The sequence below is a fragment of the Anas platyrhynchos genome, chromosome Z, assembly GCF_047663525.1.
Source record: "Anas platyrhynchos isolate ZD024472 breed Pekin duck chromosome Z, IASCAAS_PekinDuck_T2T, whole genome shotgun sequence".
NCBI classification, from domain to species: domain Eukaryota; kingdom Metazoa; phylum Chordata; class Aves; order Anseriformes; family Anatidae; genus Anas; species Anas platyrhynchos.
Window position 1 is genome coordinate 72,687,865 of NC_092621.1, and position 16,971 is coordinate 72,704,835.

The window sequence follows — 16,971 nt, forward strand, 5'->3', positions numbered from 1 at the left end:
ATGTTTGTCAACTTACAACAGCATTTCAAGTTCAGTACAGAACTCTGATCTTGTACTTAGTGTAATTTTTCTTTTGCTTAGGTCATTTTAACTTTTTTAAGGAATGAATTTGAAAATTCAGTGTTGGTCGCACCTGTAATCAGATTCTTAGCAGTGCTCTGTGACTTCTGCATTTCATTTGATTTGAAAGTGAGGTCTTCCTGCATAATCTTCAACTCTTGATTGGTAACAGATGAAATTTGTTTCATACAATTCACATTCTGTGTAGTATAAATAACAAGAACATGCTGTATCTTTGAATCCACAAATGGTAACTGGACAATTACCAAACCCTCTTCTCTCCAAGTTCCTAGTCTGTTATTTGGCTTTTCTAACACAAGGACTGAAAATACTGGAGAAAGTCTGAAATAATTTAAATTTAATGACTTTTCATTCTGTCAGCTTTTGATAAAAAAATGTACTGATAGACCAATGAATATGAAAGAGAAATGCAATAAGGATAAACTGTTGTGCCACATAAATCTCTTCTAAACTAAGTATTAATTGCTTTACACATACCTTAACAGTATATTACATTGAATAAGACACAATTGAAGCGATGATATAATCAAAATATTACTCAGCTAAAAGATTTCTCTAACAACAACCACAATAACAAAAAAATCTGCAGGAACAAAAATGTTAATAGGAAAAATGTTTTGAAAGTTCAAAAAATGTCAGACTGCAAGTGGGAACAATTTCTGAAGTGTTTACATTAAATATACATGGTAGGGTATTTCAGGCATAATTCAAATAGTGAGGAGACAGATGAAATATTGTTAGTTTTACCTCTTAGTGATGATAAAATACCCATGAACTGAGATTTGCAGACTTTAGATAAACAAAATGTTGCAGTAGTTTTATTTGCAACATTCTGAAATGTTTATCATAAATAGAATGATATTGATTATATCAATGATAAGTTACAGGAATGATATATGCATTTCTTTTACTCCAGTCACATGCATAATCTAACATTCAAAAGAATGTTACCCCCAGGGATAAAGAGAAATTAATGACATCTTTTTACTACAACGATATATGGTACTTGTTTGATCTTCCTTAGAGATTATTATGCATATATTTTCTGGAAAAAAACAAACAAAACAAAACAAAAAAAAACAAAAACAAACAAACAAACAAAAACAATAACCTTGCTTTTACCATTCATTCTCCTGTTCTGTGGTTCTAAATGCCTAGGTTGCCATGGGAGGACAGAAATGCACTTACCCTGCTTGAGTGCTCCAGGAGTGCAATAATATTGGCTTCTATTTGGGCCTTTCGTTCTAGTTCTTGATTCTTCACATCTTCAAAAGTCTCAAGAAAATCTAGAGATCAACAAACATGATAAAGAAGACTGCTGCTAACAGAGGTATAGCACAAACCCTTGTAATTTTCAGTTAAATCTTTGTATTAAATTGACAAGCTGTACATATTTAGACTTTGAGATTAATAATTTACTTAAAAGGCAGGTGATACAGTCCTTGAAACTTGTCAACTTAAGAGGCTGGAATGTAAAACATTTTTTTTTTTTCACATATACACATATTTGACTCATTAATGATATGAGGTCACCATTTGCACAGAATCACACAGAATCACAGAATTGTAGGGGTTGAAAGGGACCTCGAAAGATCATCGGGTCCAACCCCCCTGCCAAAGCAGGTTCCTTACAGCAGGCTGCCCAGGTAGGCGTCCAGACGGGCCTTGAATATCTCCAGAGAAGGAGACTCCACAACTTCCCTGGGCAGCATGTTCCAATGCTCCGTCACCCTCACCGTGAAGAAGTTCTTTCGCATGTTGGTGTGGAACTTCCTGGGCTCCATTTTGTGGCCATTGCCCTTTGTCCTGTCCCCAAAAACCACTGAAAAGAGGTTGGCCAAAGCCCTCTGTCTCCCACACCTTAGGTAGTTATACACATTGATGAGATCCCCTCTCAGTCTTCTTTTCTCCAGGCTGAACAGACCCAGGTCTCTCAGCCTTTCCTCATAGGGAAGATGCTCCAGGCCCTGTATCATCTTTGTGGCCCTCTGCTGGACTCTTTCCAGGAGATCTGTCTTTTTTGTACCGGGGAGCCCAGAACTGGACACGGTACTCCAGGTGAGGCTTGACCAGGGCAGAGTAGAGGGGGAGGATCACCTCCCTTGACCTGCTGGCCACGCTCCTCTTAATGCACGCCAGGATCCCATTGGCCCTCTTGGCCACCAGGGCACACTGATGGCTCACAGTCACCCTGTCGTCCACCAGGACCCCCAGGTCCTTCTCCTCAGAGCTCCTCTCCAGCAGGTCGTTCCCCGACCTGTAGTGATACACGTGGTTGTTCCTTCCCAGGTGCAGGACTCTACACTTCACAGAATCACAGAATTGTCTAGGTTGGAAGAGACCTCCAAGATCACCCAGTCCAACCTCTGACCTAACACTAACAAGTCCTCCACTAAACCATATAGCTAAGTTCAACATCTAAACGTCTTTTAAAGACCTCCAGGGATGGTGACTCCACCACTTCCCTGGGCAGCCCATTCCAATGCCTCACAACCCTCTCAGTAAAGCAGTTCTTCCTAATATCCAACCTAAACCTCCCCTGGCGCAACTTTAGCCCATTCCCCCTCGTCCTGTCACCAGGCACGTGGGAGAACAGACCAACCCCCGCCTCGCTACAGCCTCCTTTAAGGTACCTGTAGAGAGCGATAAGGTCACCCCTGAGCCTCCTCCACGCTGAACAAGCCCAGCTCCCTCAGCCACTCCTCGTAGGACTTGTTCTCCAGGCTCCTCACCAGCTTCGTCGCCCTTCTCTGGACTTGCTCGAGCACCTCCATGTCCTTCTTGTAGCGAGGGGCCCAAAACTGAACACAGTACTCGAGGTGCGGCCTCACCAGAGCCAAGTACAGGGGGACGATCACCTCCCTAGCCCTGCTGGCCACACTGTTTCTTATGCAAGCCAGGATGCTGTTGGCCTTCTTGGCCACCTGAGCACACTGATGGCTCATATTCAGCCAACTGTCCACCATCACTCCCAGGTCCTTCTCTGCCTGGCAGCTTTCCAACCACTCAACTCCCAGCCTGTAGCTCTGCTTGGGGTTATTGCATCCCAGGTGCAGGACCCGGCACTTGGCCTTGTTGAACTGCATACAGTTGACCTCAGCCCATCGGTGCAGCCTATCCAGATCCTCCTGCAGAGCCTTCCTACCCTCGAGCAGATCGACACACGCACCTAACTTGGTGTCATCTGCGAACTTACTGAGGGTGCACTCAATGCCCTCACCCAGATCATCGATAAAGATATTAAAGAGAGGCTTCTCAAATGGGTATTTCGATCTTGGGCAGCCAAATCCTTGGTCCAGACATCACCCCCTCAGCCAGTCATTCACCTGTCCCGTTCTCCTCCTTCTTTCTGGGTCCCCGTCACCCAGACGGAGGACAAAGGAGAACACTACCTGCACCCCTGATCCCTTCAACAACCTTCCCACAGATGCAAAGTCCTTTTTAGTATTTCTCATTTTTCTAGTTGCAGCTTCCCGGGATCCAACCTGAATGACAACAAGAGGACAGTACTCCTCCAGTTTAATGAGCCTTCCTAATGTGTCTGACACTTGCTCCAGGAAGACAGCACACCTCTCTAGATAGGTTATCTCAGCGACAAATGAGGGCCTCAGTGCCCCTCAGCAAGGAGTCTCCAATCCCTAAGACTCTCCCTTCTTTTTTTGTGGCAATGGTTGTGATGCAGTGCTCCACCCAGCCCCAATCCCTATGCTCAGTACTTCCCCCAACCTTGACATGCTTAATATTTGATATTCTTTGATATTTGATATCTTCTTTGATATTGTTTAGGTGAGGGTTGCCAGTCAATGGGAAAGGAGTTTCATCACCATCATTTCTGACATCTTTCTGAATGCTTGTCCCAGCAGCTGTCAGTCTTCATTTTTGTGAGTGCTATTGAAATGGGCTACCAACTAATGGAAACAGGTAACTTCACTATCTCTAAAGGCTTGGACTAAATAACATGCACTGCTAAGCACCTGAGACTATTATCCACCTGGTATTATCTCCTACTTGCTATGCTATGTCCCTTTGCTAACATCTACCTTTTATCATCATTCCTGTAAGTGTCCAACTGAATCTGACAAGACAGCTGTAATGTTGCTGTGCAGTCTGTACTTGTGTCCCAGGCATATGAAATCATATTCCTGGTGACAGACATAATGATAAAAGGTGCTGGACACATCACATGGACAGCAAGATGACACCCAGGTCTGTACCTTAATGACCACCTGTCACCTGGTGGCTCTCCACCTGAAATATATTTAACTATATAGGAGCATAGAGGAAATGTAAAAGCTTGCTAAATTTCTAGTTGGACAAAAAATGGGAGAAGTGCGTAATTGAACAAGGGGGATTAGATGATAGTAAATGCAAGATGGATCATTTGGGAAGAGAGATATATAACAGGAGGGACTACTAAATGGAAATACTAACAAATCCTGATGGGATGAGGACTGACTAGAGCAATGTGGATCACGGAGCAACCAGTATTTTTCAATAATATCTTTTAAATTATCAACTAATTTAAGATTTATAAGTAAGAGAGCTGTTGCAATATCTGAACATGATCTGCATTGCTTTCCATCAAAGAATTAATACAAAAGCTTCACAGATTACAGCTTGTAAAACTTTCAGGGAGCGTGCTTCAATAATTTATATTATTGGAGCAAGGGGACAATACTTACATACTACAAAGGCTATCCCCGAGGCAATGATTTCAGGATGAAAGATACTTGGAATTCTTAGAGGCCAATTAGACTGCACATCTGTAATGTGCACAGCTAATTGCTAAAAGTAATTACTAGTTCTAATGCAAATTTAGTTAGCTCAAAAAGTTGAGATAAAGCTTTGGTCCTGCTGACAGACTGAAAAACACCTGTAACAAACAGTACTTGACAAGAATATAAGAAAGTTTACCTTTTGCCAGTACTGCTGTGAACTTGTAACTGGAGACATAGTTAAAGCCAAACCTAATTTAATTTCAGGCCAATAACCTGAAATTAAAGCACCTCCATGAAAAAAAAAGTTTTCTCAGACATTCAAAAACGTGAAATAAAGATAGACACAGCAGACTTTATTAGCTAGTAATTCTCTAGAGACTGAACTAGTGCACTATATATCCACAAATAAACCATTTTATAAAACAGAGTCTGAAACTGTGGAATTAGGACCTAGGCATTGCACCTATATGATTTCATCAGCATTTCTTTCCTTTGCCATTCTGGACCTTTTTAGGCTGTTTTTAAACCTTCTTTGCATTTATTCAAAGACTTTCTATAGGGTCCATATTTATCTCTAATCTCATTGTCTTCCTGCAAGAAAGCCTCTTTCCTTTTTATCATACCTGTCTGATTGATCTTGCTTCATCTAAGTCCTACATGTTCTACAGATTCACAAAAGCATGTCTCAGATGTTTGTATGCACTTGTCTTAACAGAGGGTTCATGAAAGACATTTTATAATCCTCCTCATCAACCTATTCCAATGCTTGGTGAGTTTTAACCTTATAAAGGGTTTCCTAACATTCAACCTGAAGTCCTTCCATGACTATATGTTTATTACTCCTTTTCTCCTTTTCTATCCCTCATCTATATGTACAGATACATTATTCACTTATTCTCTGAAACAGCCTTTTCATGTATTTGATGACTTTCCTAAATTCTCTATTCTTTAAAATTTCCTCACAGGTCATGTTTTCTGTATCCTTTATCAGTCACACCTCAGACAGACAACCTCTATCTTCACGTGCATTGAGCAGAACTAAAAACAATGCTCCGTCTGAAGCCTTCCTTAATGCACAAAGAACAAGATCACTTCATTCAACAAGATCATGTGATTTGTGCCTGAGGAACTGCTCCTTGTGGCTGATTACCCCTGCCCAGGTATGATCTTACACTTACCCTTGTCAATTTTTTTCTACATCTTTTAAAATCTGTCATATTTTAAATTCTAACCTTGTTCTCCATCATGACTTCAGTTTTTCCAATGTAGCTATTTTTTGTGAAAATATTTATTTACTCTATATCTTGTCATCCAACTGACTAAAAAAAATTGAACCAAACACCCTGCAAAATTCCACTCAACACATCCTTCCATTCTTCTTGACAATGAATCCTTAATAATCAATAATTTGTTAAGGAAATGCACAACATAGGCTAATAATCGGACCATATTTCCATTCCTTGCTTCTAAGAAAATTACCTGAGACAGAACACCTGCTTCTCCCCCCTTAGTCTGCTGTATTTTTCAGTCAAAAAAGGAAATTAGTTGTTTGTTCTTGACCAATCAATGTAATCGTTACTCATAATCATGTTTTGTAATATTAACGTTGTTTGCTTGATTATTTTTTCCACAGTCTTTCTGGAAATTGATGCTAAGGTGCCTGATGTATATTTTTCTGGCTACTCTTCTTCAAGACTGTTAAAATACTTGCTCTATTCCCAGATTTGTATATGTTAACCACAAATCTCTCAATTAATCTCAAACAGCTCTAGAGCTGCATCAGTATCCTCTGATAAAGTTCAGGTAATTTGAAAATCCAGTGACTCTGTACGTATGCTGCCACCCATATTCCCTCATTGTCATCTGAGACCTTGTTTTCAATCATGCTAGCCTTAAGTTACACTGAACAGTATTAGAGAGCACTGTTATACTATTAGACACTTCATGGCATATTTGTTGATCATTTTCCCCTTTGCTGAGTAGCAGACCAACAGTTTTTGTAAATTTCCTACTGTAATATAGTAGCTATGGAATATACTTTAAAAACAGTTCTCTCTTCATTCTTTTGCTAGACGCTGCTGAGATCTTCATAACATGAGAATTTTTTAATATGGAGCAGAACTTTAGTAGCATTCATCTTGAATAAACACATATGAAAAGCCTTAATTTTAAAGGTTTATGTGATATTTATGCATCCCAATTCTAAAGTTTTGCTTCTATTAATCAGACCTGACCAGCTGGTTTTATGTCTCTCATTTAAGTTCACTTTAAAATTAATTTCAGCACTATTTCACAAAATAAAGCTGTTCCTAAGACACTTAACATTTGATAAAAAGCCTTGAAAGACACTTCAAATATTTGTGAGTGTCCTGTAAATCTTAAATTATCAATTATCTTGTCCTGAGACAGAACACAGAAACTTTTATGCAAAGATCAGGAGATCAGTTCTTTTCAGTGCTAAATTAACAAAGTGAAAACAGTACAAGAAAACCTGTATTTTAGTGGAATTAAAGTATATTAGACATCTTACTGTCCATGCTTTCTTCTCTCTTCTTCAGCTCCTTGTATTTCCAATTTTCCTCTCCTGCAAGAAATGTAACATGTAAAAAATGTAAAAAATAAGATAATTATCTTAATAAACCAGTCTCGGTGCAATTTTTAGAACCTTTTAGAGGTCAGGATTTTTCATAAATAAGAGTAGGATAAGTACTTGGTTTGAACAAAGGAAGTCGGCACGATTTTTCTTAAGTCAGTTGAATTTCAACAATAGAGAAAGAATGCTTTCATGTTTTTGGGCAGCATGGTTAGTTAAGCTTTGTGTGTCTTCATTTAACACAAGACAATTCAATGGCACTTTCACATATTAAAATGGATGTTCATAAGGATAAGCAGCTTGTAAGCCAGCATGACAATCTCAGGAAATAAACAAGAAAACTGGTAGAGGAAAATGAAATGCACAAAAAGTTTTAAAAGACCCTTTCCAACATGTTCTTTACATTGCTATTAGGAGTAATGACTATGATATAATCAGTCCATCTTTGTGTCTAACAATTGACTATAAACAGCTCTTAATTAAAATGTACTAGTAAAATGGTAGAGTTGCTGTATTTGCCACAGGTTTCATGAAGCCAAGAAAATTCAACTGCTATCAACAACCTTAAGTTGCAAACATCTAAATTTTTAATTGTTTGAGTTTTATTCATTGATTAATTTTCAGCTTGAGGTTGTGACTTTAAAAAAATATAAAGAAAAAGAATAACAATAGATATAGATATAACAGAGCAAGCAAATTTACCAAGGTCTTTTTACTTATATACTCCCCTGCTTTCCTTTTTATCTAGTATATACAAACACCCACAAACCCCTAAGGGACAGTAATTTTTCTTCAGCTTCCTTGTAGCTGCCACTTTGTTCCTTGCTAGACTCTCTTTCATTTTGCAAGGCAAGTATCCAATACTTGATAACTTAAAGTCTGTTCTAGTCTTCAAAAAGTCTAATTACAATGAGCCATGAAATAGATCTATGCAATCATCCAAACTTTTAAATAAAAAGATATTTGAATTAAAGACCTTTATCTTTAAAATGCCTTTACAGATAATTTTTCTTTAAAAGCTGGCATTATTCCATCAATGGTTTAGCCTTTCATTCAATTTATGAAATACTATATCTATTCCATTATCAGGTAATGCTGACTTTGAGTAATCAATAAAACTAGATGCTAATATATGCAGCATATAATTAAAAATACAATAAACAAGATAAACAAGTGAAAAACTTACCCAGTTAAGTGAAAACTGAACAAAAAACCCTACTTATAGTTTACTTACTTTGTTTTTCCTATTCTTTCAAAATGTTCCAAGCACTGAAATATGAATCCTGAAATATTCAAACACTTCCTAGTTGTAACTTTTTTTTTTTTTTGACTGGTTAATTTTCCTTAAATTTTATTCAAAAAACTTGTAAGACCTGAAATTTTGTGAATGCTTTGAAATATGCAATTTAAATACTGAGCCTGAAGTAAGTTGACTGGAGAAGGAGGGAGGACAGGAATCTCAAGGACAAAGAAGTAGACAAGAGAGAATCAAGTGCTTTAGTACATAAAAGAATTATTGATTCTACTAACAATTTAAGAAAGGTCTTTATGAGTTAGTTACTCTTTTTGTTGCTACACACAGCATTCATGTCATAATCAAGTTATGCATGTTAACCATTTCCACAAATATGTTATAGGCACACATTCTTTATGCATAAATGGGGTAAAACAATGCAGATGAATACAACTAATGCAGGGTAGTACAATGCTGGCACTGTCAGATATAACTGTATCAACTGCAGCCTCAAACGCTAGGACAACCAAACTTTGAAAGCAGACGCTTTCCCACTCTGCATACTGCACCCTTTGTAGACTTAATATAAGGCGTTTGACCATGCCACAACTCTTATATTGAAACAGACCAGGCAGAACCCACTTCTAAACTGTAGCTATTTGCAAGTTGCAACTGATAAGCCTTAAACCTATTTTCTTCTACAACACTGTTGCAAATCAAACTCTGGCTCAACACACTTTTAGATAAAATCATGAGGTAGCTTTATTCTGCATATCCTGACTGTTACTTGTATGTTGAAGGAGAGCATGTGCCTTCTGCTGCCTGTGTGTTAAATCCTCTTTGTCAATACAACATCTAGAATGCCAAAAGAAGTACAGACCAGCAATGAATTACTTTATGTGCAAATCTAACTATAAAAGGTGAAAAGCAACTCACTTCTTACCTTCTGCATTTCTCCAAAGATACAACAACAACAACAACAAAATAAAAGCAGGATAGTAAAACTAAAAATTATTTTGTCTGGAAATAGCTAATAGAACAATTTTAATAAATTATTTGCATTAAAATAATGAAACATATGGAAAAATATTAAATACTTCATAATGCAAAATATGAGAGGGATCATTTAGGGTCATTTTTAGGAATACCTGTTCACTTTGAATAAATTCACAGCTAACTTTAACATTGTTTACCCATGAAAATGTATAAATTAAAAAAATCAAAATCATCAATTTATCAGTTCCACGGAAGTTAAATAGCTTGTTCTAAGGTTTTCCAAAATATATACACATATTTATCTAACTCCTACCTAACCAGAATCCACTATAATTAAACAATAGGTTTCCCAAGGTATGAATTTCCATTTTAAGGAGAATCTTCCAGAGCTGTTGAGGGCCTATACTCAAACTAAGCTACTTCTCCTGAACCATAACTTCCAGTGCTAAAACAAATCCCAACCTATGTTGGGATTAGCCTAATATAACGACACTGGGTGTTTGCAGAGTAAAGTTTCTAAGCTAACACCATTTTTAGGCAATTCTCAAACTGTTGCAGAGATCAACATAAGGAGTGTCCAAGACAGATAAAAAATCAAACTGAGTTCCAGCTACTTTACACATTGGTATTAGTTTAAACATTCTCACACTTTCAGACAGGTATTAGGACAGAAAGCCAGAGAACTGCACTATTTTTTTATACAGTAGTTTACCAAGCACAACAACGTTGATGAATGCTCCAGTATTAAGTGTGTACTGGTCATTTTTCAGCTTCTCTGAGAAGTCTGCACAAAACTTTCACAAAACTTTCTTCTGATAGTGATGAATAGGTATTTGCATAAACTCAAAAGACATGAAACTTTCTCCTGATAGTGAACAATTGGGTATTTGCATAAATTCAAAAGTTTTCAAGCACTTAACATTCACAGTGTAACACGGGCATGGCATCTTTTCCAAGTAAATCCCTGCATGGTATACCACAACTGAAGTGATATTACCTTGATGATTCTCCAAATCCGTATCAAGTCGTTGAATAACCTTTTTAAAGTGGTTTGTTTTTTCTTTTACTTCTGCCAGCCTAATAAAAAGATTATGAAATCCATGGTTAAAACTGCTTTGTAAAATACTTACATTTTTAAAGAAAAATGGAGAGAAGAATCAGAATCAAAATAACAAACCTAAGTTTTTCAAAAACAAGATAACATTAGGATTAACGTTATTATAAAACATACGTGCAATGTACCTTTCACTTTAGTCACAATCTGTATTTAATATACATAGTCCATCTTAGTAAGTATAAGTACTGCTGCTCTTTTCCATTAAAAGCAATTTTGCGTCATCAGTAGCTTTTACCTTACTCAACTGGCCCCTCTTCTGGTTGCTATGCAGCTCTGCAACGTACAATGTAATTGGCAAACTCCATCAAGTGACTGTATTATGTAAAAATTACCTATGTGCTCACTAAAATCTGTTAAGAAATTGCCAGATAAAACACTGTATCTATGGATAATTAATTGAAATGAGGAAGAAAAATACCTTAGAAACATTCTTCTGTAAATTCTCAAATAAATTTCTCTGTTACTGCTTCTTACCAAGAATTCTGTTAAGTAACTTATTAGCCAATCAAAAGGTGACAATGCATTAAAAATTAACCAATGATTAAAACTGAAAGTACTTGTAAGAAGAGTTTAAAATTGTTTCTAGGAGAATACAATAATTATTTAAAATCTTCTTTAAAGAAAAAAAAAAAAAACCCTCAAGATTACAGAAATATACTACTCTATCTGTCCCTCATAACATATTACTATGTATTATAATATTAAAAGAGCTTCTTGCAAATCTACAGAAAGGTGTAGTAACTGAGAAGTAAGAAGCAATGCCCTGTTACTCTTCAGAATTGAAATTTCTGTAAGCAACTTTTTAATTCTACAGGCTTAAGAAACTGAAACAACAACAACAAAATCTTAAAAATGGGCTTGCAATGAACAGCTCTTGGAATGTGTTCTGCAGCCCTAAATAAATTTATGTTAGTGCTATTATTAAGGCATATTCATGAAGATAGGAAATATCTTATGCTGACCTAAATGGTCTAGTACTACAAAAATCATTTAGCTGCAGCAGAAGGATATGTCCTGTTTATTGTGGAAGGTTAAAACCAGTAGAGGATGTAACATATGGTGAAATTGTTACAGGATTAATCTCTCTCTGTAGGGGCTAAGTGGAATATGAACAACAATAAAATGGGATTACTCACTGTCTTTCCATGCTTGCTATTTCTTGACTATCTTCTTTAACCTATAGAAAAGAATACCAACTGTAACATATGAAATAACATCTACAAATGAAGAAAGGAGAAATCTAAAAAATAATTCTTAATTCAGTACACGAGGAATAGAAACTAAGCATATGATTTCACAAACTTGTCGTCACGTTTTCCAACAACAGCTCTTCACTGAGAGAAGTGTTATTATTTAAATTTGATCTCTTCCAAATGCTCCCCTGCTTCCTCCATACATATTTAAAAATCAGACATACTTATGAGTGCTGTTCAGTACAATAATCCACATAGTATATATGCATGAATGGCTATATAACATGGCACGCTCCCTTACAAAGTAATAAGATTGTTTCTTGATTAGTACATCTGCACACTATCCCAAAATGATGCAGTTTAGAGTTACGCTATAATATCAATAGGATCATTTTTCCCATCCCAACAGGACTGATGAATTTGAACAAGTCAACCATCTGAGAAACTGACTGTGCCAATTTTGTTATGGCTGAACCTGAAGCATCCCTTCCAGCCCATTCATTACCTGTACTTAATTCCAGATGGTTTGTGCTGGTTAAAGACTAAATAATGGCAAGGTTCAAAACCAAGTATTTTTCTTTCTCCATCATCCATTAATATACTGACTGACTTAGAGAATCCTTTAAATGATACCATTTTATGTTCTTGCCTGCTTTAGTAATCTCTCTCTTTCCTCCTGTGGAGATTCCATGTTCTTGTCCTCAGCAATCATTTGATTTTGACGTTCCTCAAGCTCATGGAGCTTTTCATACAGCTGCACAGCCTCCTGTCTCACCAGGGAGTGTGCTATTTCCTGTTGGGAGAAACAAAACACCTACTACCAACTTCCAGACTGCAAGAGAACATTGCAGAAATTGTTTTAATTGAATGACACTTAACCATACATTGAAAGTGAAGCTCACTTGTTACAAACGGTACAGAGGCAGTATAAAGAATGAATATAACCTGTAATCTCAAAAATGCACTTTTGGAACAGTATATACCAGTCGGCATTTCTTGCTCAATGAGTTCATTCTCAGGCCAACCTTTTGAGTAGATTTACTGCTATTTTATCATTTCTAGGGAAACACAAACAATATACAGCATTCCAAAGGAATAGAAAAATGTCTACAAGTATTCAAAAGTGGTGTTTTCTGAAGACATACATGACTGTAGGTTTCAGCTTATGGATCCTTGCAGATCCATGAGAGACCCAATGTGAGAAGCTTCTAATTCTAGTAATGTAAAACAGCGTATTAGAAGTGTGTGTTTACATGTTTGTGGGAGAAAAAATATCTCAGCTGGTACCACTTTGTGCTTCAAATGACATTCGCGTTTGAAACAAGAAAATCATGCTCCCACATTATATTGAAAAATTAGGTATCACAAATTCCTTAGAAAAACGTGAGCGGTAATTTCACATTTATCTTCGGAGAGTAATTCTAAATCAGTCACACATCACACAAAACATTTGAAAACCATATGGCTAACTAAAGCTAGTAAGTTTTGTACTTGGTATCTAACAAAAACATTTTAACCCACAGCTAATTATAAATTATTGGTGGAAAACAGAGAGGTGGCTTTGCCTTCTCATTCTAGAGCACAAACCTACAGCATATGAAAATTTAATGAGAAAGGTATTATTTATTACAGTAGAGTTCAGCAAAAATTGGTACAGAAACAGCTTTTATCATACATACAGCTCTTAGAGACTCCTCCTTCATGTTCAGTGCGTCCAATTCCTGCTGTTGAACAATCAATTCCTAAAGAGGAAAAAAATGCAACATTTAGATAAAAAATTACTGCGAGATTAGATTGCTTTTTAAATTCTTCATTCTAGCATCCAGAAGATGCTGTAAAGTATCTCTTCTTAAAAAGAAGGTATCTTCTTAAAAAGATATCTCTTAAAAAGAGAAAATCTCTTCTTGGTCTTCTTAAAAGTTTAAAAATCAAGACTTCTCCAAATAGCTCAGACATAATATCCATTTATTTTCAGAAAACAAATTTTCCAATAAACTCTTATTCCTCTCACTTGCTGTTGGGCAATAACCAAGAATTGCTTGCCTTTTTTACACTTTTTTTTTTCTTTTTCTTAAAATCAGTACTGAAGGTGGAATTTATCATTTCTGCTTTAGAAATTTAAAGTCAGATTTTAAAATCTGAACTAGTCACCACAGTTTCAGTCAATAAAGGCACAGATAGGCCCTGACTAGTGATTCAGTTCATCCTGTGACAGCTAGGAAGCACTAGATTTAAAAGATACCAGTCTCTCTGGTATAGACTTTACAGGGAAATATTCCAAGACCACATGCCTGAACCTAGGTGAGGTTATTCTAACCCTAAAGATTTTATTGGTTTTGTTAATATTATAAGTAGCAAAGCCACAAACATTTTAAAAGGCCCAGCTTAATTTTCTAATATATGCAAACATACAAGAAGCACAAAAAATCGCAGATTCATTTTTAAGCATGGTAAGAAAAATTTCTACTAAAGTGAATGAAAAAACACTGTGATTCTCTTTTCCCTTTTGCTTGCTTTTTACATGTGATCAAACAACCAAGCACCACAGAGGGTTTTAAAATATGCATGTCAATCCCCAAACAAGAAAAGAAAATGATGAAAATAATTTGCTCTTAAGGAATACAAAATCACAAAGTATTTGTTTTCAGTCCATTGTTGTGTTTATTTTTCAGACACTTACAATTGCTTAAGATACCAGCAAGTTTTTTTATTATATTGCTCAGTTTTCACTTTAATATTTAAATTGTATCTGGAACTAATAGGACCAGGTTTAGAAACATTTTATGTTAAGTACTATGAAACGAACCAACCTGGGAGAGTTTTTCATTTGCAGTCTTCATCTCCATATACTTAGCCTGATTTTCCGGAGACATGTCTTTTATGATGTCATCTGCTGCAACTTTTTCACGTTCAGTATCTTCTTCCACAGCTTGAATTAACTTTTCTGTGCTGTAAAAGGTACAAAATTGTGCTATTTTTACTAGTTCATGTTTACTTTAAGAACACATTTAAAACTCTGCTATTCCTTCAGCCTCCCTAAAATGATCCTCTAACACAGAAACTTCACAGATTTCAAGAAAACAAGTTACCTACTTGTATCTGATCTCCTTGGAGTTGCATTAGCTATATAAACATTCATATCGTGGAATGCAGAAGATAAAGAATTCTTTGCCCTTACTGTGCCCATATAGTACTTCCCAACGTGACAACACTGTCAACCTGGATAATCCTCAAAACTGGCAGAAGTATATTTTTCCCCTTTTTCCTCTGCATCAGTGAATTCTTAGAATGAGAACAGACAGTCTGAAATAAAGAACCTGGAGATAATTTGTGAATGCATGTGAAGAGAACATACTATTCAGTTACCACAACTGCAATAAGCTGCAGCTAGCAAAGAAGGCATAAAGTGTTGTTCTCACTGCTTAACATAGAGTCTACTGATTTCTGTGAAACTCCTGAAAGCTAGTCAAGAAATTTGAGAGCGTAGCTGAAGATAAAGGAAATGAACTAAAAGTCCTGAAACACTGAACAGTAAGTCTTTTTCCTCAAAAGGCTTTCCTTTACGGTTCATAAAATATTGTTTACACTGCTAGCTTTCAGAATGCCTCCTGCAAAATTAGCTCTATTTTTCTCCATTTTTCATTAACTCTTCCTGAGTTGCAAGACACCAAAAATTTTAAATTGTGTGACTGATGTTATTAGATCCATGACAGCAGGCAAGAATGCCCTAAGGCTTCAAAGACAATGCAAAATAATGGAACTGCTCAAGGACAACCTTGGGATAAAAGAATAATGAACATTTCATTGAAGCATGTACAGTTGATGTTGGAATGGACCTCTTATGGTTGGCTTGTGCAGCGCCATTATGCAAAGCACAATCACATAGAACAGATTGTCAGTGTCTTGTTCAGGCAGCTTTTGATTACATTGAATAACGTAGACTCCACAACTTGTCTGGGAAACGTTTCAAAGTATGGCCACCTTTACCATAGACGAGTTTTTTTCTGCTTAAATGAAATATCCTGTACTTCAATTTATGCTTACTGACTCTTATCCTGCCCTTGGGCATCACTGAGAAGAGACCAGCTCCATCTTCTTTATTGCTGCATATGTGATAAGATACCCCCTAACCCCTCCATCAAACAATTCCATCTCTCTCAGCCATTTCTCAGAGTTTCCACCATTGCTGAGGATTGCTGAGGAAAGATTCAGAAGTGTAACCAATCTTGCAACTGACTTCAGGAAAGACGTATAATCTCCAGGAATCTGATGACGTTAAGTATAAATTGTCAGGATAACCACCTGTGTTGCAAGGAGTTTTGGAACCTGACGACGACGAAGCAAGTGGAAGTGATGATCTCCCACATCCCATGGCAAATTTGCAGTGCAGTGGGACTTGATGTATTGGATGGTTTTAACATGAAGGTAAATGGAACAGCCTCTTGAGAGTAACTATAGTTTGTTCAAACCTTGTCCAAAGAATGAGGCCCTTGCTGTAAGTACACCAGTATGTGAATGGATTATTATGTTATGCTTGGGAAAGGTATAATTTGCTAAGTGGAGCATGCTTTTAAATTATGCAAGTAGTTTGATCCAAGATTCTCTAGAAGGCATGGAACTAGAATTGGCAGGAAGCTTTCATGTGTCTTTGTTATTGGATGCTCCTCATGCCTTACCTTGGGCCTGTGAAAACTGTTGCAAGGTCCCAGCAGTGACAATTTCTCACAAATCAAGCCCAATTGAAAGCACAGCTGAATGAAAAAAGAAAAATTCCAAGGAAGAATTCAAGAAAAACTTAAGGTTGCTAATTTCCAGAACAAATGCCCACACCAGATGCAACTCCTCTGGAGAGGCTGATCATAATTAGTATTGATCATAGGGAACCTGTCTCTACGTACAAACAAGGTGGATTTTCCTGGAGCTCATTGGGGCATTCATAGAGGAAGAGAAGAATACAGCTTGATATATTCCCCGTGTTCCAAAACAGCATCTGGAAGCAGCTGTCACTGTTGAGGGCAGTAGCATCTCCATGCTCTACT

The 16,971-nt window shown here is 36.8% G+C and overlaps 1 protein-coding gene across 2 annotated transcripts in view; it reads right to left on the reverse strand.

The window, feature by feature from the left end:
- The window catches only part of IFT74 (intraflagellar transport 74), a 41,792-nt gene that overhangs the window by 10,772 nt on the left and 14,049 nt on the right, over window positions 1-16,971 (reverse strand). Inside the window, exons 8-15 of one of the 2 annotated variants that reach the window (XM_038170174.2) lie at window positions 14,743-14,881; window positions 13,612-13,674; window positions 12,582-12,725; window positions 11,876-11,916; window positions 10,620-10,699; window positions 7,330-7,383; window positions 1,270-1,367; window positions 134-260 (exon numbers count right to left, since the gene is read on the reverse strand). In XM_038170174.2, the coding sequence (XP_038026102.1) occupies window positions 134-260; window positions 1,270-1,367; window positions 7,330-7,383; window positions 10,620-10,699; window positions 11,876-11,916; window positions 12,582-12,725; window positions 13,612-13,674; window positions 14,743-14,881 (746 nt within the window). The remainder of the gene's footprint in view (window positions 1-133; window positions 261-1,269; window positions 1,368-7,329; window positions 7,384-10,619; window positions 10,700-11,875; window positions 11,917-12,581; window positions 12,726-13,611; window positions 13,675-14,742; window positions 14,882-16,971) is intronic. The other variant, XR_005261575.2, reaches the window with a different exon arrangement.